This window comes from Rissa tridactyla, chromosome 2 (genome assembly GCF_028500815.1).
Source record: "Rissa tridactyla isolate bRisTri1 chromosome 2, bRisTri1.patW.cur.20221130, whole genome shotgun sequence".
NCBI lineage: Eukaryota > Metazoa > Chordata > Aves > Charadriiformes > Laridae > Rissa > Rissa tridactyla.
In genome coordinates, this window is record NC_071467.1 from 160153187 (window position 1) to 160178019 (window position 24833).

A 24833-nucleotide genomic window follows, 5' to 3' on the forward strand; every position below is an offset into this window, starting at 1 on the left:
TGAAATCAAATATTAGAGAAACTACAGTAGAAGAACACACACGCACATACAGACAGCACAACCCAGTAAGAAAATCATGATTTTCTCCTCCTGTCATGCAGATCAGCTCCAGGAGGCCTGTCGCCGTTTCATTTAGCGAGCAAGCTGTGAACTGTTGGTGGCTACGATCCACCATCCCCATACAATGATTTTGACTGAGGTTTTCCTCAAGGAGTGCCTGGAGATGAAAAACCAATGCAGAGCTCACAACAGATCTCCCTCTGCTCTACTCCTGTTGAGCAAGGGACATCTGAACTTGTCTGTGGAAAGCAGCTGAAAAAGAAGGTAGAAGAGGGGGGAAAAGGACTCGAGATTACCCATCCTTTCACTTGGGATTTGATTTCCTTGCACAACGTGATGCAGTAGAGGTGGAACAAACAGGTCTATGAGATCAGTGAGTGTATCTTACTTGAAGAGCAGGATTAATATCTTCCCACAGCCATCCACAATGAAGAATGCTCCAGTTGCCAAAATAATTCTGTGCTGAATAGCAAAATCCACAGGTGGGAAGCAACTCTCAAGTGAATTCGCTTTCTGGGGTGCTTAACAACCGCACATATTTAACATCATTCTCTCAAACAAACCAAAGCACTTTTTCTGTGGTGCCCTCCTGCCTGTTGGCCAAAGGGATCAGAATCCTGAGTTCTGTCCCCAAAGGCTGGATCCACACCACCAACTGGTGGGTTGATCCTTGCCAAGACATTTTTGGAGGAATTATAAAAATCCCTCTTAGAGAAGGGAATTATATGTGGTACTTAGGCAAAACAGGCATTCCATTTATAAATATAATTACTTCTGCTATTTCATCAAGAAAAAGAATTTAGTAGTGAGGGATAGAACAGAGAAAATTATTTGTGTGTTGACACTTACAATATCAATAGAAAACAGATCTGGCTGAAACTAAGTGGGAAATGAAAAACATGAGAAAATATGTAACTGGGATCACCAACTGGGGGGGATAACTTATGACCAGTCTAGTGCATTCTTTCCAATGGAAGTACAGTCCCTCTTTTTGCTTTATGTTTGGATTACGTTTATGTGTGCACTGATTAACAACTGCGTTTATTGGCAAATTCTCTTCTTTTGACTGATGACCTTGAACACTGCAAGGCAGTGCAAAATGGGGAATAGGCTATGGCTTGCACATGGTCCCTCTGCTTTAGCGTGTCACAGCACGGGTTGGGGAAGAGAGAAGCAAGCCTGATGTTCACACTCACATACCGTGATGGGATGTGATATTAACACCTAAGGAACAATTTTGACCCCATCTCTTGTATTCATACACATGCTCCTTTCACTTATATGATATGTCCATTACTGCACGTCTTCTACTTTATGTTTGTGAAGAATATTTTTATCCAGCATCTTCATTCTTAATATTAATGATTTATCACATATGGTGCACTATATTTTTATAAAGCTGTGAGATACCATGGTGATTAACACCATGTGAGAACCTAAACAGAAGGGAAAAGGATAAAAGAACTGTCCTTCCAGCAGACATAGGGCTTTTGCGTGCTTTTAGGGAAAGTATCTCAGCTGCACGATTCTACTCTGTACATAAGAATTGTAGGAGTTCTGTAACAGAAGACTGTACGGTACTTGACAATGTTGTAGAGAGAACAAGAAACCTTAAGTTTAATTTCTCTCTAACCTTAATTAGGATTTTCAGATCAATTATGTAAGGAGAGATTGATTATTCTAGCTCTTTTGATCATACAGATTTATTACTTTGATTTAAGAAGGCAGGAGAAAAAAAATGTAAGAACGACAAGTATACCCTTGCATTTATATATGTACAGATTTATCTCCCCATATTTCTGGTAGGAAAAGATCCCAGCTTCAAATAGCCTAGCAAATTTGTCCTGTCAATATCGCAGTCCACACGCAAGATCTACTCACTGAATCAATATGGTAGTGAGAAACTCATCACATTTTACTCACCCATCCAAACAATGCGAAAGCCTTGAGACACTGCAAGGCTGCTTCAAACGAAGGCCTCACAGCTGGGCACACTGCTAGCTGCTCGAGAGTGCCCGCAGCCCTTCTTTTCAAACAGCTCTGTCCTCACCCACCTGGATTAGGGTGGCCAGTGGGAGAGCCGCTCAGCCCTGCGTTACTGGAGCCAAAGCAAGGGCTTTTCTGAACTGTGGCAGCCCAGCAAAAAAGGGGACTGGCCCTGGGCACAGCCAGCTTGGGGGCTGCTGGAAAGAGTCAGGGTGAAACCCCTGTGCTACAGCCGGGCATCCCTGGGTACCGCTCGATCCTCCAGGCCCAGGGCTGCAGGGAATGCCGGGAGGGCTGGAAGGAGCGTGGGGAGATGGGCACTAGCAGCGTCCCATACAACCTCCTCCGGGCAGGGCAGCAGAGGTTAAATAGAAACCAGCATTGGGGAAAAGGCCGTTTCTGCAAAACTGGTCACTAGCAAAGAAAGGCAGCCAGGCCCCCAGGGATGCTCTCCTTGCCTAAGGATGAAATGGGATTATGATGGTAATGTTTGCTGCACTGTAATTAAGGTGGTGTCAGAACTTTCATTAAAAAGTGTGTTTTTGTTGAGGGGCTATGTCTTGGAGAAAATTTTTGCTTGAGGCTGAACTATAACATTGTTTTCAGCCAGAAAACGCATGCACAGCCTTTACTATATATGTAATTTAGAATCTCAGTATAGTCTCGACTGTGGAGGCTCTACTATTGTTTCCATATGGGTATGTAGCTAATTGGTTTAAAACATTAAAGAAGTCAAGGACTGAATTCTGGCTGGACCTCACGTAGGTGACACATCCCCATTAATTGTCTGCAATTAACTTCAAAAACCAAAGGCCAAATACTGCCCTTCTTACTCAGACACCTCGTTTCATTGAAGTAAACAGCTGCAAACAGGATCGGGCTCCTAGTGTTTACCTGATTACAAAACAAGGCACCTGCCTCTCCCACATTAAACTCCTTTAAAAGTGAGGCCATCCTGTCTGGGACAGAGATTATTTCCTTGCTATATATGACAAGGTTATTTCCACTAATAGTGTCTAAATTCCTATTATCGTAGCACCCAGGATCCCATATAAGGAACCAGGATGCCTATGCACTAGGTGCTGCAGAAAACAGAATAAAAACATAGTCCTACTTAAAAAAATGTGTGATTGAACGCACACAAACAAATCCTTTCTCCTGTTTCATGGCCAGGTTTGTATAATTTCTGTTAAGTAATCTGAGGGCAATGCACCACTCCTGCAAACGCTGCCCAGACATTTATTTAACTTTCTGCATGATAAAAGTCCTAACTTCACACCAGCCTTTTGTCTCTCCCCAGAGGTGCACACAAAGTGGCCAGCTACTGCCCAGCGTGCCTGCTGCTGGCTGGGGGTATTTTCCTGCCTTGCATGTATCTGCAGGGCAGCCAGCATTTAGCATCTACTGGCTTCCGATACTACTTCAATTTTACTGAAACTATTGGCATCGTACCTTTTTGGATAAAAAAATAATCATGCAACTGATAATACATCACAGAAGAGTATTTCTCTGCTGCCCACTACCACATATACGTCAAAACTAAAACTCAGAATATTAAAGTTTATAAAATCACAGTTATAGAATTACAGTTTCATACAGTTGTAAACAAGACATTGCAAAGAATTAGGCAAATCACAAAGAATGGTACTGAAGTTCGTAAGTAACTTGTGGATGTTTTATGTGACTCCACATGCATGCTAACAAAACACAACGTAAGATAACACGGTCCATTGTTCCTTCTAAGAACAAATTACATAAACTGCAAGTTTAAGAATAATTTAAGCATTTCTGCAAATGCTTAACACAGAACAAACTTTATTCAGGAGGCAGTTGTCTTCAGTGAAACTATTCATGTATTTACTTATCTGCCTGATTTAGCATCCCCAGGACCATGGCCTTGGTATGGAATAACTTGAAGAACTTCAGCACGCTGCATCAGCTACCACTTGTTCAAATAGCAAGATTCAAATGTAAACAAGTGGTGCTCTTATTAAGTGCAAATATGTGCAAAATTAACACTCCTAATAGACAAAGCTTCTCCACATAGTACAGTATTATTAATACTACTACCAGGGTCAGGCAAGCGTAATTCCTCATGTGGACAAACTCACTTGGATACGAGTATTTTTTTTTTATTTAATTGAAAGGAATTCAAGAATTTAATCTGGAAAAAAAAGCCAGAAGATGCCAGAATGAATGAGTCTGCATGAGGGTTATACTATAACCACTAGTTTTAAATTCACACTTTGGCGTGCACAAAAAGAACATTTTCTTATGAAGATAAAAGCCTCCACGTGTAATGACTCGATATATAGACAAGCCCTAGGGGCTTGCATCTTGAGCACTTAACATTTTTGGCCCTGTCTTAATGGATAAAAAAGGTGTGTTTCTCAGTCACATTAGCCCCGTCAAAGTAGCTTAATATGATGAAAAGGCCTTAGGCTTTGGCGAGCCGAAGGTGTAAAGGTGTGAGGTTAGCACATATATCACAGCGTGGGCAAGGCTGCCTTTAACACATACTAAACTAATCAAGTTAAAGCAGGCTGGGGATGCGGAGCCCAGGCTGCATTTGCCCGTGTTCATGCAAATGCTAGATTAGTTTGTGTGGAGAGCAGCTGTTCTAGAATATAAATCGGGATACTTCGCGGTGGGGAGCGGGTGAGAAACCAAGAAGTAGAATGAAATGTTTTTCTTCACACACCCTGAACTATACTCCTAAAAAAAAGGAGTTAGATGGATTTTAGGGGGCTGGACCTCCATGCTATCTGTCCGTTGCTCCGGAGCACCTGATAACTGGAATTTTCCAGCTGCCTGGGAATACTGCTCCGGATGGGAAGTGAGGCTTATCCCCCACCATCTGCAGCAACAAGCATCCCACCAACCTGCTGGGAAAGTCACCACCGCTCAAGGGTACGTCGTACCCGCTATCCAGGCTGTGCTGCTGCCTAAAGTAAGACAGATCTACAAGATGACAAGTAAGCAAAACCGATGAAAAGAAGAAACAAACATTTCAAGTTTAAAACTAGACTTCTACAATGTGTTTGTTAGCATACGACAATTAACATATGCTTTTTTTTTAGTCCAGCCAAGTTTAGTACAAATAAACTAGGAGTCACGTATTTGTATGATGTAATCCCGATTTTGCCACTTGATTTCGTCTCTGTCTAGAACTCTTTCAAATTATCTTGGGGTTGTCTTTTTTTTAAGTACTGAAAAAAACAGTTATTCAGCTATTTTTGAACTACTTGGCTGAATTTGAACGCCGACGTAAAAAACTACCCCGGGCAGTTGATGTGGTTACTACCCTCAACTGCCCACCGCACGTTTTTCCTGCAGTTTGCCATTCTTGCAGTGAGGAAAGCCAAATGGGATGTGCACCAGCACCAACATCTCCCCAGTGTTCAGAGCAGCATATTGAAGTAAGCAGATGTTCACCACAGTCAATTACCAGTTTAGCACAGGTTAAAGACCAAGTGGTTCAATATACTGGACATTTAAAAAGTTAGCGTGTTGCTGACGAACGAAGCTGTTGTGATAACTTGGTGAACTCTTCTGCCATGGAAACACATATGCAAAGAGAACAAAAATTAAACTTTTTGTTTTAAGTAGAGTAGTGAACGGTCATTAAATGGGCAGAGTTCTGAACTAATGTCATAAAAGAGAAAGTACCTGGATCCCATTCCTGATAGAATCTGGAATACTCTTTATTTCTGTTACATATACTACTTTAGTTGTATAATGGTACAACGGTATTTACATACCAGTTGTCATTTTCCTTTAATTATTTCTATAACAGGATCATTTTCCTTAACTACCTGATTTAAGACAGTGTCCTGTCTTCAACTTGTTCTATTATGAAAGTATCACTCTGTCATTAAGTGCATTGGGACAACTTAAGGTGTTTTGAAGTTAAAACCGTTAGCATGTCTTGTTTTATCAGCATGGCAATGGTCTCACTTACATTTCAGCAACAACTCCAGAAACACAGAAATGTTTATTTTAAGGAAGATTAGAATGCAAAAATCTAGTTGAAAGTTTCAAAGCTGCTGGCCCTTGAAAGTTAAAAAAAATCAGGTGTGTCAGTTCACCTGCGTTAGTTTATAATGAACTGGAAGATCTTGTTAACATTCAGTAAAGGAGAGGACTTTTAGCATTACGTCTTTGCTGTAAAAATGTGTGTTTTCCAGACAGAGATTATTTATAATAGGTGGCTAGCGTGGACCAGGTATAAATGTAAAAACGTTCCTGACAGAGCTGTTCAAACATCCTGAACCAACAAAGCACTCCTACCCTGGATTTGTTTGGTGACACTTTCTCCCAGCTTGTCCCCCTGCCTTCACTAGGTGATAAATAATGCCAGCAAATAGTTTCCTACAATTCCATCTCTGCTTTAGGCTCCTGCTCACAAGTCTCTCTCAGTCCTACATAACTCTTCACACCTTTGATTGCCACAGCAATGGCTGCAGCAGTTCACAGAACAGACCTGCCTCGCTTTGTTCGGACACGTAACGAGATAAGGCACAGTGGGATAACTAATAACTCCCTTAACACACTCTTGTCCTAGACCACGCTACACCAGAGCTAACTTTGTCCTGCCTCCACTCAGATTTTATATCGTGATTGCTACATACAGTTAATATAAAAAACAATGGAGAAAAAAGTTCAAAGCCAAAGCTCAACCACTTACAGGTGATCTAACAACGTGATTAAACAACGTGTACACAGGAGGACTGGATGAACCACGCGTGGACAAGCCCATCTAGTGATTTCACGGAATGCGTTTCTGCTGCGGGATGTGACGGTTATTCCCCATACACCTCGCAGTAGATCTGAGCCCACAGCCCGCTCACGTGTCTCAGCTCAAATCAATCTGCACATGCAGAGCAGCTCTGACACATCCTCGACTCACCCAAGCCACGGCGCGCGCGCAGGAGATGCGCACATGCACAGTCAGTGCTGCAGGAGATGGCCATTTTTTTTAGCAGGCCAGATGGCAACCTGGCAACCCTCGCAAGTGCCACACCAGCCACCCCACTGCGCAGAGGCTGTGGCCTTTTACTTCCCTCTCCCTCCCCTTCCCTGCTTTTTTTTCCCCTCTACTCCACCCAAGCCTGGACCTCTACAGCATTAAACGTTTTCCGTTAAATTATGCTAACTTGCCTGAGTTAACAAATTTAAAGGCACTTTCTTCTGTCAGACAACATGTAAACAGATGAAGTTCCCGTATCTGAAGTCACATGAGCAGTATACCTATGTTGTCATTCGCAGATCTCATAATACCAACATTTAGCTCAGCATGTATATTTTAATTTGGCAGAAATTATTAAATTTTCAGTAAAAGGGGCAAGAAAGTCACAACAACAATCCAGCTGCTGCCCTTGCACACCTGAGTGAAAGGAATGGCTTTATAGAAATACACATGTATGTTTGTATACATACAAGTATATGTATAAATGGAGATAAATGTATAACCTCTCTCTCCACATACAGATATAAAAATGTCACAAAGGTCTAATTTAATTACCCACAAACCTAGGAAACGAACCAATGAAGGCATTTTTTCTTATGAAATGGTTCCCAGGAAAACCGGCCAGCAAAAGCCTTATTTGCCACAGCATGCCATTTTCATCTGGTGTTTCACGAAGCTGACGAGCAAAAATTTTGAGAAGGATGCACAGTGTAAAGCTCCGGATAGCTGTTTATTTTTACGTAAAAAAAAAAAAAAAAATAGTGACTACCGTCAGCTCCTCCTTCCTCGTTGTACCTATGTGCCACCCAAGGCCATTTTACCAACCGAGACTCCGAGACACCTCAGTGACAAGGGACAAACGCTTGGCGTAGCTCTATCTGTACAGAAAGCCTCGGGGAAACCGCTCCCCACCGTCTCTTGGAAGTCCGGCGAAGTTCTCAAGCCCTGTCTACCCAACACGACCCATTTCATGATTCAGCATCTGTGCACCCAGTGACTCCCTTCGCGCAGCCTGCTCCAGCCCCGGGCGGAGAGAAGGAAGGAGGGAGGACGGAGGCGGAGAAGGAGGGAGGGAGGCCGGGGCCCGGGGCGAGGGGCCCCGCGGCGCTGCCCGCCGCGGCAAGGAGGGAGGGAAGGAGGAGGGAGGCCGGGCGGGGGGGAGGCCGCCTCAGGAGCTGCCCTCAGGGCGGCGTCCGCTGCGGCGGGGGAGGCCCCTTGTCCGGGCGGGCCGCGGAGCGGCCTGCTCCCCTCCGGCGGGCCCGCTCGGCTACGCGGCCGCCCCCGCCCCGAGAGGAAAGTCCGGGGGGCGCGGCCCCGCTCCCTCGCCCCGCGGCCGGACTTTTCTCCGGCTGCCAAGCCATAGCGCTCCCTCCCCCCCTGCCCGCTTCGAAGCCGGGGTCCCTCCCGGCCTCCGGGACACGTTAAATCCCGTGTAATGAGGCTTAACCCCGCCCCGAGCCGCGGCGCAGCCGGGCGGGCAGGCAGCCAGCTAGGCCCCTGCCCGGGGGAGGCCCCCTCCCGCCCCGACCGGCCGCAGCTGTTCCAGCCGGAGCTGCTGGAAAGCGGCCACGCTCCCCAGACTTTGTCTCCCTCGCACACGGCGCTGAACTCTGCTCCCTCCCCTCCCCCGGGGCGGCCGCGGCTCCCCGCCTCCCCCCGGCCCCGAGGGGACGGGAAGGCGGGGGGAGGGGGGGGGGCTCCCCGCCTTCCAAGCTGCAGCTCCCCGGGAGGAGCCAGCGCCGCCGGGCCGGCCGCCATGCGCTGCCCCCGGAGTGCGGGGATGGGGCGGGGGCAGCCTGGATGGGGCTTTTTTTTTTTCCTTCCTTTTCCACAGGGAAAATAAATAAAAAAAAACAAGGGCGGGGTGAGGGAGCGTCGGGGGGGGGAAGGGGGGAGGAGCGGGGGTGCGGGGAGCGCCCCGTGGCGTCGCGTCCCGTCCCCGCTCCGCCGCTCCGCGCTTTCCCCGCAGCCCGTGAGGTCAGCGGCGGCGGCGGATGGGTGTCTGCGCGGCGGGACGGGCGGGCAGGCGCAGTGTGGGGCCGCGGCGGGGGGAGGCGGGCGCCCTGTCTATGTGTCGCACTGACGGAGAGGGGGGAAGGGAGGCGGGGAGGGGGGGTTACACACCAGGGCAGCGCCGGGATCCCTTCTCCACCCCGCGGGGAGGGAGCCGCCTCCTCCTTCCTCCTCCCCCTTTTTCACCCTTTCCTCCTCCTCCTTTTCCCCCAAAGTTAAACTTCCTGCTCCCGGCCCGGCTGGGAAGGGGACGCGGAGCCCGGCCGGACTCAGCCCACGGCACACACACACACAACAGCTGGAGCTGTCAAAACTTCCTCCGCTCGGCCTCGGCCCCCGCCGCCGCCTCCGCCGCCGCCGCCTGCTCCTCCTCCGCCCCCGGGGGCTCTGCGCGGGGGGAGGGCGCAGGGCCAGTGTACAATGAAGCGGCGGCCGCCGCAGCCGGGCAGCACAGGAGCCGGAGCCGCCGCCAGCTCCCGGGGCCTCTGAGGAGAAGGGGGTGTGTGTGTGCGTGTGTGTGCGCCCAGCGGCGGATCGGCCGCCTCTCGCTCGCTTCTCCTTCACCTCCCCCAGCCCCGGCAGACCCCGCCGAGCCGGGGAGGGGGTGTTATTGTGTGTGAGACCCTTCCTGCCTCTGCGCTCTCGCTCTCTCTTCGCCCCCCCGCCTCCCCCCGCGCTCCCCCATGCTGCTCCCCCTGCTACCTGTGCTGGTCGGCGGCGGCTGAGGCCAGCAATGCGAGGCGGAGGTGGAGGAGGCGGAGGTGAGGAGGAGAGGAGCCGCGGGAGCAGGAGGAGCATCGGGATCCCCATCACCATCTTCATCTTCATCCTCATCATCATCATCCATGTGTCTCTCTCGTCCTGCTGACTAGGATGTCAACGGAGGACAAGAGTCTGGTGGTGGCGGTGGTGGAGCCGCCTCAGCAGCAGCAGCAGCCCCCCGAGCCTGGAGCTCCCCCCGCAGCAGCAGCAGCAGCAGCCACAGACAAAAGACCTAGGGGCCGGCCTCGCAAAGATGGCGCTTCCCCTTTCCAGAGAGCCAGAAAGAAGTAAGTTCAGCGCTTGTGTGTGCGAGGCAGAGAGGGGCAGGGGGCCGGCGGCCGGGCGCGGGCAGAGCTGTCAGCGGAGACCCGCGGCTCCTCGCCCCCTCCCTCCCTCCCTCCCTCCCGCCTAATGCCATTTTGAGAAGAGCCCTTCTTTCTTCTCCTCCTCTCCCCTTTGCACTTTCCCCTCCTCCTCCTCCTTCTTCACCTTTGTCTTCCTCCGCCTGCTCTCCCTTTCCCACTTTTCTTTCACCGTCCCTGTCCCTTTCTTCTCCTCCTTCTTCGGAGTTTCTCTTTAGCTCGTCCCCCTCGTCCTCCTGGTGTTTGGTTTTTTTTTTTTTTTCTTCCCTTCCCTTCCCCCTTCTCCTTTTTGGCTCTCTCCTCCTCCGGGACGCCCGGCTGCCTTCAGCGCTACTCCCTGTGCGTGAACGGTAGTTTCTCGTCCCTTTCCCTTTTGATCCTCCCCACCTCTCGTGGGGTTTTTTTGGGGAAAAAAAGACGTTTCTCGGCGGGTGGCGAGGAGAACGCCCCCCCTTCTCCTCACACAGACACCCACAGGGGCGGGTGTGGACAGGCAAAGTTGAGGCAGGAGTTCCCCCGCCGTGCGCCGGGGAGCGGCCGGGGGAGCTGTCAGCCGCCCGGGGAGGGACGCGCCGCCGGGACGGTGCCGAAGCACAACAAACACAAGCCGGGCAGGGGGGCGGCGGGGGCCGCCTCTTCCTTGGCTCCGTCTCATTTTCCCTTCACCGCGGCCTCTCCCCGCCGGGGGCGCGGGCGTTCGCCAGCCCCACCGCCGGCCGCGCCGCTGCCCGCCCCTCGGGGGAGCCGCTCCTGAGGGGGCCGCGCCGCTCCCCTCAGCCCCGGGGCGGGCGCCCGGGAGTTCCCGCAGGGCGGGTGCGGGGCGGCCCGTCGTGCCGACGAGCCTTTCCCCGCTGAGGGAGCCGGGCGGGCATGGCCGCGCTGCCGCTGGTCGGCCTGAGGCGTCGAGGCGGGCTGGGCTGGCAGAGGCCTGGCGGCCGCTGCCGCGCTGGCGGCCGTCCCCGAGGGTTATTTTTGAGCAGGGTGGCCCTTGCCACGGCATACCTGGTGGCAGCAGTAATAGGGCAAAGCCGGGCGAGCACATTTTGAGAAGAAACGTAATATTTATTAGAGGCTGCCGGAGCCCGGGGGGTGTCAGAGTTTGTTCCCCTTTGTTTTGAAGGGACGCTCTCAGTTTGACACCCCTGGTGTCTGTTTAACCACTCATGTGAGGGGCTGGCGCTTCCCTGAACGCCCACCCCAGGCCTCACCCTCAGAATCATTTAGGTTGGAAAAGACCTTTGAGGTCACCGAGTCCAACCATAAGGTCACGGTGGATGTCCAAAACACCAGCACGGGACTCCGCAGGCAAAGACTGTGCTTTCCTGTGTTACGATTTGTTTTTACAAATAGGCGTTACATAAATATCTCAGGACAGAACTATCATTACTTTGGGATATATGGATTTTTTTTTTTTTCATTGTTGGTGAAAGTTTCTCTTCAAAGATTTCAACGTTCACCCCCGGGTTTGGTGGGGATGCATTCTTTCCAGCTCCCTCTTTCAGTTATATTATGTATTCACTTGATACAAATTTTCATATAGTGATAGTTAAAAGTAGTTGACAAACATATACACACAGTATAGTTCTTAGGTTCATCTGCTTTACTCTTCGCTTTACATATTTTGGTTTTATTTCTACACGTAGAATCCAAACCTTACAGAGAAAACCTTTGAGTACTTTATTTTAGAAGAAGTTTTAAGAAGAAAAACGCAAATACAGCTGAAATGTACTGGTCTGCACAAAAGGCAAAATAGTGTTATTTGTGAAAATTGGCATATCTTGTTGGCCAACCTGAGGTTGTGTACACGCTCTTGATGACTAAGTGGGTGCTTAAGAGGTGATTCTTTTTTTTTTCAGTTAGGTTTTTGGTGTCATGGGAGTATTGTTGACTAGTTTTAGGAGGAAATAAAATTTTCCTGTAAATATATGTACTTAATGCTGACATGACTATAAGTGTTCCTGTAAGAGCCAGAAATGAAGTTAGCTGAGACAAAAATTAAAATTAATCAATACTGTTTTTCTCCACACTATGATTGTGGTGCTAAGTGTGGCTGGTGTCCTTCTCTGTCCTTATGGAAAACCTGTAATGTTGGTAAAGGCCTTATGACATAAGTCATAAATGCTTTTAAAACTAAGATTTCATAAAATATTATGATTTTTCTAACTTTCACAGAGTAGATATAGACAGGTCTTTTTTGGTTGCAACCATTTTAGTGAGAAAATGGTTTTATTTCATAAGTTTTGCTACTTACAAAATACTGATTACAATTAGCTAAGCAAATGCAGAAATAAAATAAGTAAAAATATTTTCTGGTTTTTTGTTTGTTTTTTTTTTTTTTATATGGCTGCTTGGTCCTCCCTTCCTTTTCACTTCTGTGCTTTCCAGTTGGATTAATGTGCCTCATGTAAACCAGATAAAAGAGCATATGTCAGACCATTTTCTGTACTGTAATCACATGTCTAAATCACTATTAGCCAGTCAAATTGTTCAGCCGCTTTATCCCATTATAGGAAATGTTCCACTGAATGTTCAGTCTAAGTGCAGTCTAAGTAATAATAAAATGAAGAGCCCTGCATTAAACCAGCAAAGCCAAAATAGAATAATTCCTTGGCTATGGATGCCTCCATTAAAGAACAATACCATATTGGAGAATGCTGTAGGTTGGTATTTTGCCTTCTTGAAGGCCATGTTTTTAAGCAAATTTGATGAGTTTAAGCAGACAGATGGAAAACTGCCTTGAATCTGCTTCTGCGAGATGCCAAGGATTCTCAACTCTTCCCAGAAGTAGGCTTATGTTAAGGGAGCACAGGGTTCTTCAGTAGGACAGCTCTGTGCAAGTCCCTGTCCTTCTGCGTTTTACCTGGTTATCAGTAAAAACTGCAGTGGTGCTCTGGGCACAGGTATGTATAGGGAACAGTCGAGGAGTCCTATAGGTGATGAACTAGGAATCGGTGGCGTCAGTACCTGGAGAATTAGTGATAGTGCAGCATGATGCTAGAACAGCTTTTTATCATTGTTTGAAGGATATAGCTTCATGAATAGCACTGTCAGGAGACTTAATCTTAGGTGAACAGTTCATTTTTATTATTTATATTGTAATTGTGCCTAGAGGCCAGGGCACCATTACACTACATACAGTACAAATGCATATGCAAAGCTTGCTTCTGCACAAACAATTTCTTAATTTAAATGTAAAGATAAGACAGCATGTAAGTGTAAGAAATGCATTGGGAAAGCACAAGGGAGCTGTGAGAATGCTACGAGCAAAAGAACACGCAGAAGTTCAAGTACGCTGGCTATCTCAGCATCAGTGAATGATTCATAAGCAGCAGACTTGGAGGATATATTTAAAGGAGGGTGGCATTGTCACCCTGAGGATTTTCACAGATAGCTTGTTTCCTACCTAAAATGCTACACAAACACTCGTATTTTTCTTCCTTTTCTTCCACAGTTTTGACAATTGTGTATTGGTATAGAGTAGTGGTTCAAATTTAATAGATAGAGCTAGAATAGGCTGTGCAGAGCCTCAAAATTGAGAGCAAGTAGGTGGTTCATGATATGGTTCATCAGGAAGAAGGAAGAACGCAAAGAACTACAACCAAAGTAATGAATGAGGAAAATATTTTTGTAGTATCAGCTTTCAAATGAATTTAAAAGGTGACGAGATTACACTCATGAAAGTCAAAAAAAGAGAATAAAGTTGCATTATTGAAGATACAAAGTGATGCAGGAGAAAGAAACTTTGTAGTGCCTAATTAAAAAAGAAGTCTTGCTGTTATTGTATAGGAAAAATGGAAATATTAGGGACCATCTCATCATATAGCCTGAAATGTTGGAAACTTCTGTACTTGGTTATACCTTGACTTCCAGACTATGGACCTGAAGGATAGGAATGTGTTCAAAAAGAAGTTGCAGGGGAAGAGTGTTGGTTCTGTTTTAACCATATTGTCATTGTATGAACAGCTGGTTACTCGTGAAAATGTATCAGAATAGTATTGTACAGGTGTAGTCAACATTTTTGTAATCTATTTTAACTGATAGAGCTTTCTTAATCTATACAGGTTATAAGCAGCACAAACAGATGTATCTTTTTAGCAAAAATTTGGTAACAGAAGTCTTAATAATTGTGATCGTTATGACAGTTACTTTGTAAGTCAGTATCTAAGCTCACTTTAAATTTTATTTTCAGCATCCATCAGACTTTGATGTATGATACAAATTATTTTTGCAAATGTGGGTAGTTTAAAACAGCACAGGATAATGATTTCAAAAGGCATGACATTTGTGGAAAACTTTTTGTGTGTTTAGTTTGTATTTCCTATGTTTTAATTTTTTTGTCCTAGTTTTTCATTGCTTTGGCCAATGTAAGCTGCAGTAGGTTTTCAAAGGCCATAGATTTCACACATGCAGATAGTTTTGAGGACACGTAAGCATAGTATTTTTGCCAGGAAATGATTATTTAAGAATTTTTCTTATTACTTTAGCTGTATTTGCATTAGGGTAGGCCAATATTTAAAGATACCTACACTCATTTCAAAAGAACCTTAATGTGTTGCATGGACTCTCTTTATAGCTCAGCTGTGTTTTAGTTTGTCACGCACCTTCTATGTGATGCTTTTATCTTTACTTGCCTGCCCTTTTCTCACTTCAAAATTTAATATTGGCAAATGTAAAATTTATATTGTGTTATACAATAAAGACGTTCCTAAATACACGTTCATAGTTAGGGAAAGTTGTTACTACGTGGCAAGGTGGGAGTTTTTTGATGGATGGGCTTTGTACAAGTACTGCATGGGTAAGGGTTAAGGTATTAAAGCAAACAGTGGCCTATACTCCTGCCTCTCCAAGCCACGTATCACCATGTTTGGCCAAAAGCCAGAAGGCACACACCAGATCACACAGCGTGAAGAGGTGAGGCACGGGAGTAGGCTTCGTAATCAAGACGTGACATTGGGTCTTTGAAGGCCTTACTGGTCCGTGGTGGGACAGGACGGAGTTGCATGCAGGAGGGTCCCACGGGAACTTCATGCCATTTTCTTCAGCAGACAGGGCTACGTTACCTCCTCCATCCTAGTCTTACTGCCAAGCAATTCCCCAGCTGTCCTGTCTAGTCCTTGCATGGGAGCCTGGCTGTAACTGCGCACAGTACTGTTTTGCTCAGCAGGTAAATGATCTCTGTATTAATCTTTTGATTTTCGGCTCATGACAGGATTTATGTGATGGATGATTGTGAAAGTTGTTACACATAGTGGGTTTTATAGAACTGTTGTTATGATAATGTGTTTTGCCACATTATCAAAGTTGTTGAAATGTTGATTAATGTGAAGAGGTGTCTTTGCTTGAGCCTTAAGGGTTGGTGAGATGAGGCTTAATGTTGAAAATAGATATTTTTCTATAACCTTAGCCTACAGTTTTCACAATTTGAAACAGTGCAGTTGCAAATAAAGAATTTTTCAGGATTTTTTTTTTTTGGCATTGCAGTTGTTAGATTGTTAACGTTTGTATTTGATGATCCATTGAACTTTTGTGGCACTTGTCATGAGAGGACCTCCAAGAGCTATCAGGTGGTATCATGACAGACCAAGTATGATGACAGTCTCTGAGACCTCAACGTATTAGGTATATTGGTCATACGGCACGTCTTTGCAGAAGTAGCAGTAAGAACCCAGTCTCTTGGTTTCTACTCTCTGAGCCATCTACACACCAGATACCTTTTCATCCTGTATTCAATGACACCGGGGACTTTTTCCCAGCTTAAAACAATAAAATGCTTCCAATTTCTTGGCTCTGATCGTGGATATTCTTTTTTTGTTCTTCGTAGGGTGCTCAACTCCTACTAACTTCTTGTTATTGTTCTTTCATAAGATAAGTAATTGGAAATGGACATTTCTATTCCTTGTCGTCATTTGAGTTTCCAAGGCGGTTGGCTCTGCCTTTCTCAGGCCACAGTTGGTTTTTTTCCTCCTCATCCCAGCTGTCCCAAAACAGTGTTGGAGGGGCAGCAGGGTCATGTATAACCAGGGAAAATAGACTTGCCTTACCCACCACTAGTGATCGTTCCCTTGTGGTGTTATACACCGATGCTGTGGATTTAACTTTTTAAGAAAAGTTGTCACAGGTATGCTAAAATGTTATGAAATGGTAAACAATGTAGCGACAAACAATTTCAAAAAATATTGCAAGCTTTTCTCCTTTCTATGTTTAATATATTTGTTTATCAGTTCATGCAATCTGCATGATTCATATAGTTTGGCTAAATACAGATAAGCAGGATTTCACTGTAGCAATACTGTTCGCTAGTAACTTGCATTGAATTTCACCTTTTTTGTTTTCTTTTTCACTGTTTTTTAATAGAAGGATGGCACTAAACATGCCCATTCATGCCATTCCTGAGTTTATCAGATGGGTTAGTCAAAATAAGGCTTCAAGAACTGCATTAAGTTCTTCTAGTGGCATTGGTGCTTTTGAAAGAAAATAAGATGAAGTAGGAAAAAGCCCTTAAAATCTAGAATATTTATTACTTGGAGAAACCTTGGCAGTGAGTGTATGGAGTGCATCAGGTGGTTATTTTCCTCAAACCCCATAAATCTTAAGCGAGTTCTGGCAGTGAAAAGAGGCACCGGTGCTGCTGCCCTCCCTCCCTCCCTCTGCTACCAGCTGTTTGTTCTCTCCCATGTGCTGACCCAGGCGTTGGTGTATCCTTGTGGGGAGCTGCCTTGGGAAACTGAGCTGGGTTAAACCTAAGCTGGCAAAGAAACGTGTTTGTGATAGCGTAAGGGAGGAGGCCAAAGCGAGCGGCCAGGCTGCGGGGAGACAGAGTTATGTCTTCGGGTAGTGCTGCCAGCTTTGAGTAGGATCTGTGAAGCCGGAGCCTCGGTTGCCTGAAATTTGGGGGTGTTTGGGTTTTTTTTTTGCTGACTCCATTGAGTTCTTCAATATACGAGTTCTTACAGGAGATTGTGAGAGATTTTTACAGCCTGTAGTCATGTTATATGTGCTGGTTGGTTGGTTGCTTTAAAAAAACCAATGCTGTTGAGAAGGTTCTTCACAACATATAGAGAGATGAGTTGTTCTCATCTAACTGATTCTTGCCCCAAACGTTGGTATTGGTTAAATAAGGAACTTTGGTTCTCACTTTGATCCTCAGAATCATTCTTAAATTGAATATTCAAAGTACCCCAAAATAATAGTATAAGTAAAATGCTTTATGTTAACAATAGTTCCTGATATTCTGAAAGCTCCTTCCTACAAGTATATCAATATCTAGGACTTAAAATAAAATAACACTAGATCTTGCTTTTCGGAATATTCTTCCTTTCACATTTTTGGAAATGTTTTTATTAAATGGCACATGCACCAAATCCTACTGCCAGCCATTCCGATATAAATATATATTTACTAATTTTCAATGCTGTATTTATCGACATTCTAATTGCTTTTCTTGAAGGAACTGCTGGAAATCCTGTCAAACCAGGATGTTCCCCCTAGAGTTTTGGCTTTGGGCAGGGGGGAGAAAAAAAAAAAGAGGCTTTTTTGCTTTTCTGCTGCCTCATTACTGACAATAAATTCTTGCTAAAAATAGTTTTAATTAGGCTATCTGAAAAAAAAACCAGCTTTAGGAAAATTTACCAATTTTTTATTTTGTCTATTATAGTATTTCTATTCCTTGGGGCATATATAGTTCAATCACTTGTATGGCACAGTAAGATATGAGGAATTTTTGGTAGTGAAGTTGTGGTCCAAATGTCCATTTTCTGCTGCTTAACGTTTAGTAGCATCTTATGTGACTGTTGGAAAGCACCGTCTGGAAGCCGTAGCTAATCCAGAACGACTTCTGGAACATCCCAGGGTTCATGGAACCCGGGATATTCTGATAATGGTGTCTGCCCTCCTGTTTTTGGCAGTGAAGCCTGTCTGCAGTGTTCTTAGGGAAAGTTTTCTCAACAAAACATGATAGGATGTCTCCATATTGTTATTAATAAAGGGAGGAGCTATACTGTATTAAAACTTGGGAGATTTTCTTAGTAAGCCATTTCATAAATATAGAATGTGAATTATTTAGGTTTTTTTTTTTTTTTTGTGAAGTGTGGACTTCAGAGGCACAATGAAATTCTTTTAAATATGATGAATATTTAGTTTTGCTGTATCACCACATATGAATAGAACTGGATGGCCAAAAAAGACTTCAGGGTGATCTTCCTCATCCTTCTGTGTTGTGTATTTGTACCACTTCTGACAGAAGTTTCTCCAACTTGTTTTTAAAGTATTTGGTGAATGCGCTTCCACTGCATCTCTAGGCAATTGGCTTCAGTAACTGATTTTCCAAAGTATAAAATGAATATTCTTTCCTGCTGATTAAGCCAGTTTTGTCTTCTACTATTCACAGTTAAGACTCCACAGCTGATAGGGAGAACAATTTTAATAATAAACTTTTATTTATTAGGATATTGTCTCCTTTGTTCTGCACTGAACAAGCTTAACCTCTATAGCATCATAATGCTGACTTACTTGATTTATCCTTTGAAAGTTTGCTAGTCTTTGCTAAGTTTCACTTGGTTGCTATGAATGACTTTTCAATTTATGAGAATGATTTTTATTAAGATCTTGTCTGCTAAAACGTTTCTAATCCCTGCCTCAGCCATGTGTCATATGCAGCTCTTCTATGGGTGTGAATTTCCTCATGCAGGTCCTGGAGGAACGTTCTTGCAATGTTCTCCAACCTTGCATGAAAATAATTTGCAAATAAATACCCTTTGAGTTCTCTAGTTCATTGTTGCTGACCTGTCTTAGGGCAATTTGACCAGGACTGTATTATGGATCACTCAGTTTAGAGCTGACTTCCGTTTGTTTCTGATATATAGTGTGAATTTCTTCCAGTCCTGCTGATCTGAATTCCCTGACTATTTAGCCTAATAACAAAATCAGTTTTTAGTATTAGCTACAATAAATCTCTTTTATGAAGGCTGAAATACAGAGAACGACATTTGATTCTGTTTTGTTATCCTTTTGTTCTTCTTTAACGTTGTTTTGTACTGACTTTTGTGTTTTTATTCTTACTTCTAAAATATTTCTGAAACTTTGTTTGCCTTTTATATTGCACAGTGGTAATAGCGCATGCTGTGCTTTTATCTCTTCTGATTTTTATCCCTGACAGTTTATGCTGTTCCTTTATATTCATTAAAATGCCCTTGTTTCCATTCCTAATATGACTCTTTCTAGTTTCAGACCCTTATTACTGGCTGCTTTTGATGCAGCCTGTATTGTAATACCACATTTCCTATCTTTCCCCTGCATTGGAATACTTTGTCATTGTGTGTATTTCAGTACAAGAACTGCCAGTCCTCCTTTAAATCACATTCTCAAGAGATTCTAGCAACAAGTTCAAAGAGTTTGTTGAAATTTGCTTTTCTTATTTCGGTTAATTGAAGATAAAAATTTGTTCTCCTTTTTGTACTGTGCTCATTTCCCCCCCCCCCGCTTCCTTGGCACAGGGAATGCTTCTTGTTACCACTTCCAGCCAAATCGCTGTACACATTGAGATGTTTAAAATGGAGCCTGCCCTAATAGAGTGAAGTGTGAAGTAACTGCTCTTCTGGCATCCTCAACTTTGTGAAACAGTTGTCCTCAACATTTTCACAAACATGTTGGGCTGTTTGTTCTGTTATTTTGGTTTTCCATTAGACATCCGGATGGTGAAGGCCTCCTCTTACCCTCGAGACACATGCTCTGAGAGCTCTGTTAGTTGCTTCAAAAGGCTTATCATCTTCCCCTCATTTGGTCAGTAGAAGTTTTTATGTTTAAAATGGCCTTTCTAGTTCCTTATTCCCTAGTTCCCATTCTCTGTTGCTTATGTTTTTGTTTCTGCTCCCACTTTTTTCCTTCTCTCCTCTGTCTTTTTTCTCCTTCCTTGTAATGAAAGCAAGTGAGTATAGTGGTTTTTTTCTTACCATGGCCCATGGCATGAGACTAGAGCTTCACTTAGAAATGGGCCAGATGCTTTGCATTGTGAAGAACGTCTTGGAAAAGGGAATTTTGAAATAAAATTCAAAATAAAGAGATTTCATGTCAATTTCCTTAATTTTTACCATTTATAAATCAGGCTAATTAATGACTGTGCTTGTGTTTTTTATTGATTAGTGGCCTGGTGGTAGCTAGTAGTAGCATTCTGGCACCTGCAGCACTCGGCTTCTTCACAGTGGCCATGTCTGTGCTCGTGAAAAAACCAACAGGGCACGTTTGGAGTCACTGGATGCCATCATCCCTGCTGTCATCGTTGCAGTAGTTGCTTGTACAGGTTCGATCTGGGCCTGCCGGCACTCTTCCAAAGGGATCTCAGGGCTGGTCCAGGGACACGCAGCGTTCCCAGCGGAGCTTAAGTGTGGCTGCTTTGTTTGGGAGTTTGAGAATTAGGGAGCATGGATATAGGCTGTTATGTGCTAGTTGGCCTCAAGGCCAACATCACCAGCTATGTTTAATTTACTAGTATAACTATAACTGGTGGTTTGTTGCGTGGTTTTTTTTTTTTGTTTTTTTTTTTTTTTTTTAAGGAGGAATTCAGTGAAACTGATAGAATTCTCATTAGTTTTACTTTCAGCCTCCTGGGCAAACACTGTGCCACAGTTAATGTTCTCTAACCCGTAGGGATGTAAGTTTAGGAAGAACAGCTCACAGCAGAATTGCTCTAGTGGGAGCAGATGAGGTGGGATGTACAAGCCATACAGCTCTGGGAAACACTGGCTTTCAGTGCTACTTCAGTCTTCCGATACGCAATTTTCCCTGGTTCATGTTTTGCATAATTAACCTTGCATCAGGCATCCTGGTAGAGATTTATACAAAGGAAAGTGCAAAACAGATTCAGCAGGAATTCTAATTTATTTTTCTGCCTGTGTCTTCCAGAAACCCTTTAGGAGAGAACTGGGCCCAGAAGCTGGGGGGAGAGGGGGGGAACTCAGGAAATAAATGATCTGTAAGCGAGATTATTTAAAGAAATTATTTTCCTAAAGTCTTTCATGTAGCAGTAAGGGTTGGCTCATGGCTGGCTATTCTGTCGCCTCTTTTTGTAACGGAATGGGAGAGTATTCTTTGTCCTATCGTGTGCTGTGTACAGCTTGGAGATACAATCATTTCTGTTCCGAATGCATTTGTTGGTAAAGAATAAATACAAAAACTTGGTAAACTGACTCACATATTCTGTGTGCTCTACATGTGGTCTTCTCCGATAAGGATCCACTGGTAGAACAGAACAGAGAACGTACTGCTGATTGTGTACATACTTCATGGACAAGCAGAAAATCTTGATCTCAAAGCTCGTTAACCAGACACTGTCAGTGGGTGGTTAAATTATTGATAACTTAATGTTGTTTTTTATTTATTTAAACAATATTTATTTACGTTATATTGTTTTAGGAATATTTTCAGTTTACTTTTTCAATTAATGTGTCTTTTCTCATTTTACTTGCTTTAGACTGTCTTGATAGGCAAAAAGAACCTGTTTTTAAATTGTTAGCTTGACCATGTTATTTTAAAGGCTTTTTTGGACCAGTGAGGATTTCTTGTCTATACTTAGTTAACATGCTTACACTTCAAAAAAGTGAAGTCATGACTGTCTTGGACATGTATAAACTTGTTGAGTTGGAGCTTGGGCGCTCAGCTGTCCTTTAAGGTGCACTGTTTTTCCTTGTTTGACTAGAATTTGGGAAAGTATTGTGATAAACATTTGTTAGCTGGCTTTTATCTAAAGACTCTAAGGGTTGTTATTAAAGTTGTTGAGGTTTTCTGTTGCCTTTTTTTCTTCCTTTTTTTTTTTTTTGTTGGTCCCCCAATATGTAGCCCTCAGTATGAACCCGGGGAATACACAGCTGCGTGGATGTGACCACGTCATGTGGTGTGGGAGCTTATTCCATAACAGCTATTAGTAATGGGCCTTGGGGACAGGGCAGAGACTGAATTCTAGCTCCCATCGTCACGCCACCTAGGTTTCTTTTTCAGCAGTATTGTGATGGTCTAGTTTCTAGCTGAATTGTTTTCTTTCAAAGCATTAAAAGAATAATAATACTTACTGTACTACTCTGAAGGAGCTTACTAATGAATAGGAGGAAGCATACTCAAATTCTGCTGAAGTCTTTATGCTTAGTCAGAAGAGAGAACTAGGTACCTCTGAAATTCAATTCAGAAGGACTAAGGTCTGAGCAGGGAGTTCCTTAAAGCCATCTAATAGAAAATACTAGACAAAGGGGTGTAGGTGTGATTTAGGCCATCTGGATATCACCTTTATGCACTGGTCCCTGTTGTATGTACTTGATTTGTTCGGGGCATAAGTTATTTCGAATAAGGTCCCACTGTCAGATTTCAGCACTGTTATGTAAACAATGAATTAAACTTCAAAAATGTTTGCAGACCATTTGGGGAGCTGACTCTGCTTTTAGCAGGAGGTTGGGCTCGCTGACCTTCGAGGTCTTTTCCAACCTGAGTTATTCCGTGATCCTGTTCTATGAGCATCCCTCTGATGGTCATGTCCATTATTTATGGTGTACCCATTGCTTTCACACAGTGAATTATGTGTAATAACCTTTACGTTGTAGAAGGTGTTTTCCTGTATTATTTCTTGAAAGAAAATAGTTTACTAAATCTCTTTGTTTCATTTTCTGTGTTCCTTATTCCCTCTGTCACCTGATACTTGCTTTATCTATTAATCTGTGTGATTCCACATATACTAAATAAATCATTACTTCCTTTCTATGGTGGGTTGTTTGTTTTTTTTTTTCAGAAATGGTGTCACCTGGCATTCCAGTTTTTCTTCTTAAAGAGTATATTTAAAAGTTTATCTGCTAGAAAAGGGTATTTTGATTACTTTAAAGAAAATATGTCAGAATTTGTATTCTCACTGGATTTCCATAATGCACTGTTGCGAACAGTTTTGTCCTGCCTGTGCTAGCAGCTAACAAGGCATGTCATTAGCAGTGAGTAATTTTTTGATGGCCCGTGAGTGTTTAGGTTTTGCCTGGTTTCTACCTCTTCTCGCATCTTCATTTCAACTTGTAGTCTGTTTGTCTGTATTGGGTTTTAGTCCTTTCTGAATTCATTTGCTCACCCTTTTACTTCTGTTTCTTGTAGGCAGTACTACGTTATCATTTCAGTTTTGCACCACAGTTTACCCGTACTGACACTTAGTAGTAGTATAAAATGGACACAGGTGATGAGACTCTTGTCTGGTGTGCAGCATTTCTATAAGAAAGCCCCACATGCCATGCTTCTTCAACTCCACGTGAAATAGTGCTGTTAGGGAAGTGAAGAAGTGAGTAAGGAAATCTGAGATTTCTAGTGCTAATGCGAGATCGGAAGACCTATTTTTTTTATTTCAAATATTTTTTTCATAAATGCTTTTTAACCCAATACAGCCTATGTTTCTCCATTGATATTGCTGTTTGCATTGTGTTACTGGACAAGCACTGGTGACACTTGGTGAGCTCAAGCTACCTTGAGGCATCTGTGCTGATGCTCTGTGGGACGGTATCAGCCATAGAGGCAGAAGGATACCTTCCAGATTGTTGTTTGGGGTTTCTACCTCAAATTCTCATTCGTCAGTGAGTTAAGTGTAATGGTAGGCTTTGCATTGGTATGTCCTTTCTGCCATCTCTGTCACAGGGACGGTAACCTTTGGCTGAAGCATGGGAAGACATCAAGGAAGAAAGGCACCCTGAGCCTTTTCAGTAATATCTGCCAAAATTTGTTTGTCAAAGCCGTAAGAATAGACAGTTTGATACTTTCTATGTGGAAAGCTATTTCAATTACCTAACTTACGTTACTGTTCAAATTTTATTTCTAATACCACGCTTGCTAGATACGACATCTTAGATGTAATGGCTTTAAATCAAATTTATAATAGTATGTTAACTGAGTATGTAGTTAATGCACAAAGTGCTGCTTCTTGGCTGTATGACGTGCTGCCGACCTATCTTGGGTTCCAGATATGATCTGGTTCATGCACACAAGAAGAGAAAGTGCAGGGAAGAGGAAAAAGTACGGTTTGGAAACAGTTTGGAACCTTTTTTTTTTTTTTTTTTTTAAACTTTTAGAAATGGATTCTATCTCCAGAGACTTTCGTAGTACAGGTTAGAAACTAAGAACTTCCAAAGCCCTTCAAATGCAATCAAAAAGAAGTCAGGCTGCTGTTGAATCTATGCTTTGGCATCAAAAGTGGAATTTACAGAGAAACTGTATTGACAGAAGAGGTTGGTTCAAGTTGGTATGTAGCATGGAAGCATAAAAAGGTGCTAGAAGGTAAATTGCCTTTACATTTCAGTAGAATTGCCAGGCTAAGGAAAAATATTTGGGGTTCCTTTTCTGTTTGTTGTCTTTTTGTAGCTAGATGCTTGCCACTTACTCTCAAGTCATTATGATTCTATTATAATATTATTAGAAAACCATTGAAGATCTCAGAAATAGCAGGTTAGCAGAAGTTAAGAAGAAACATGCTTAAAAAAGACAACATATTTTTGTGTTTCTTAATGTATTAATCTTTGTACGTTTTAAATTCCATCAAGTACCAAATCAAATGTATGATCTAGCTGTTGTAACAAAATAGTACTTCTGTTGTGAAGCCCGTGTCTCTTATTTCACAGAATCACAGAATGGTTTGGGTTGGAAGGGACCTTAAAGATCACCCAGTTCCAGCCCCCTGC

At 43.7% G+C, this 24833-nt stretch overlaps 1 protein-coding gene and 1 long non-coding RNA gene across 16 annotated transcripts in view; one reads left to right on the forward strand and one right to left on the reverse strand.

Annotated features, from left to right (window-relative positions):
• The window catches only part of LOC128906192 (uncharacterized), a 44478-nt gene extending 34072 nt beyond the window's left edge, over positions 1 to 10406 (reverse strand). For 2 of the 3 annotated variants that reach the window (XR_008465095.1, XR_008465093.1), the window contains exon 1: positions 9731 to 9865. This is a non-coding gene — a long non-coding RNA (uncharacterized LOC128906192). Of the gene's footprint in view, positions 1 to 9730; positions 9897 to 10279 lie in introns of those variants that run through there. The other variant, XR_008465094.1, reaches the window with a different exon arrangement.
• The window catches only part of KMT2C (lysine methyltransferase 2C), a 203808-nt gene continuing 187949 nt past the window's right edge, over positions 8975 to 24833 (forward strand). For 10 of the 13 annotated variants that reach the window (XM_054193127.1, XM_054193128.1, XM_054193124.1 and 7 more), the window contains exon 1: positions 9890 to 10077. In XM_054193127.1, the coding sequence (XP_054049102.1) occupies positions 9902 to 10077 (176 nt within the window). In that variant the 5' untranslated portion in view covers positions 9890 to 9901. Of the gene's footprint in view, positions 8993 to 9179; positions 9790 to 9889; positions 10078 to 24833 lie in introns of those variants that run through there. The other 3 variants (XM_054193123.1, XM_054193120.1, XM_054193122.1) reach the window with 3 other exon arrangements.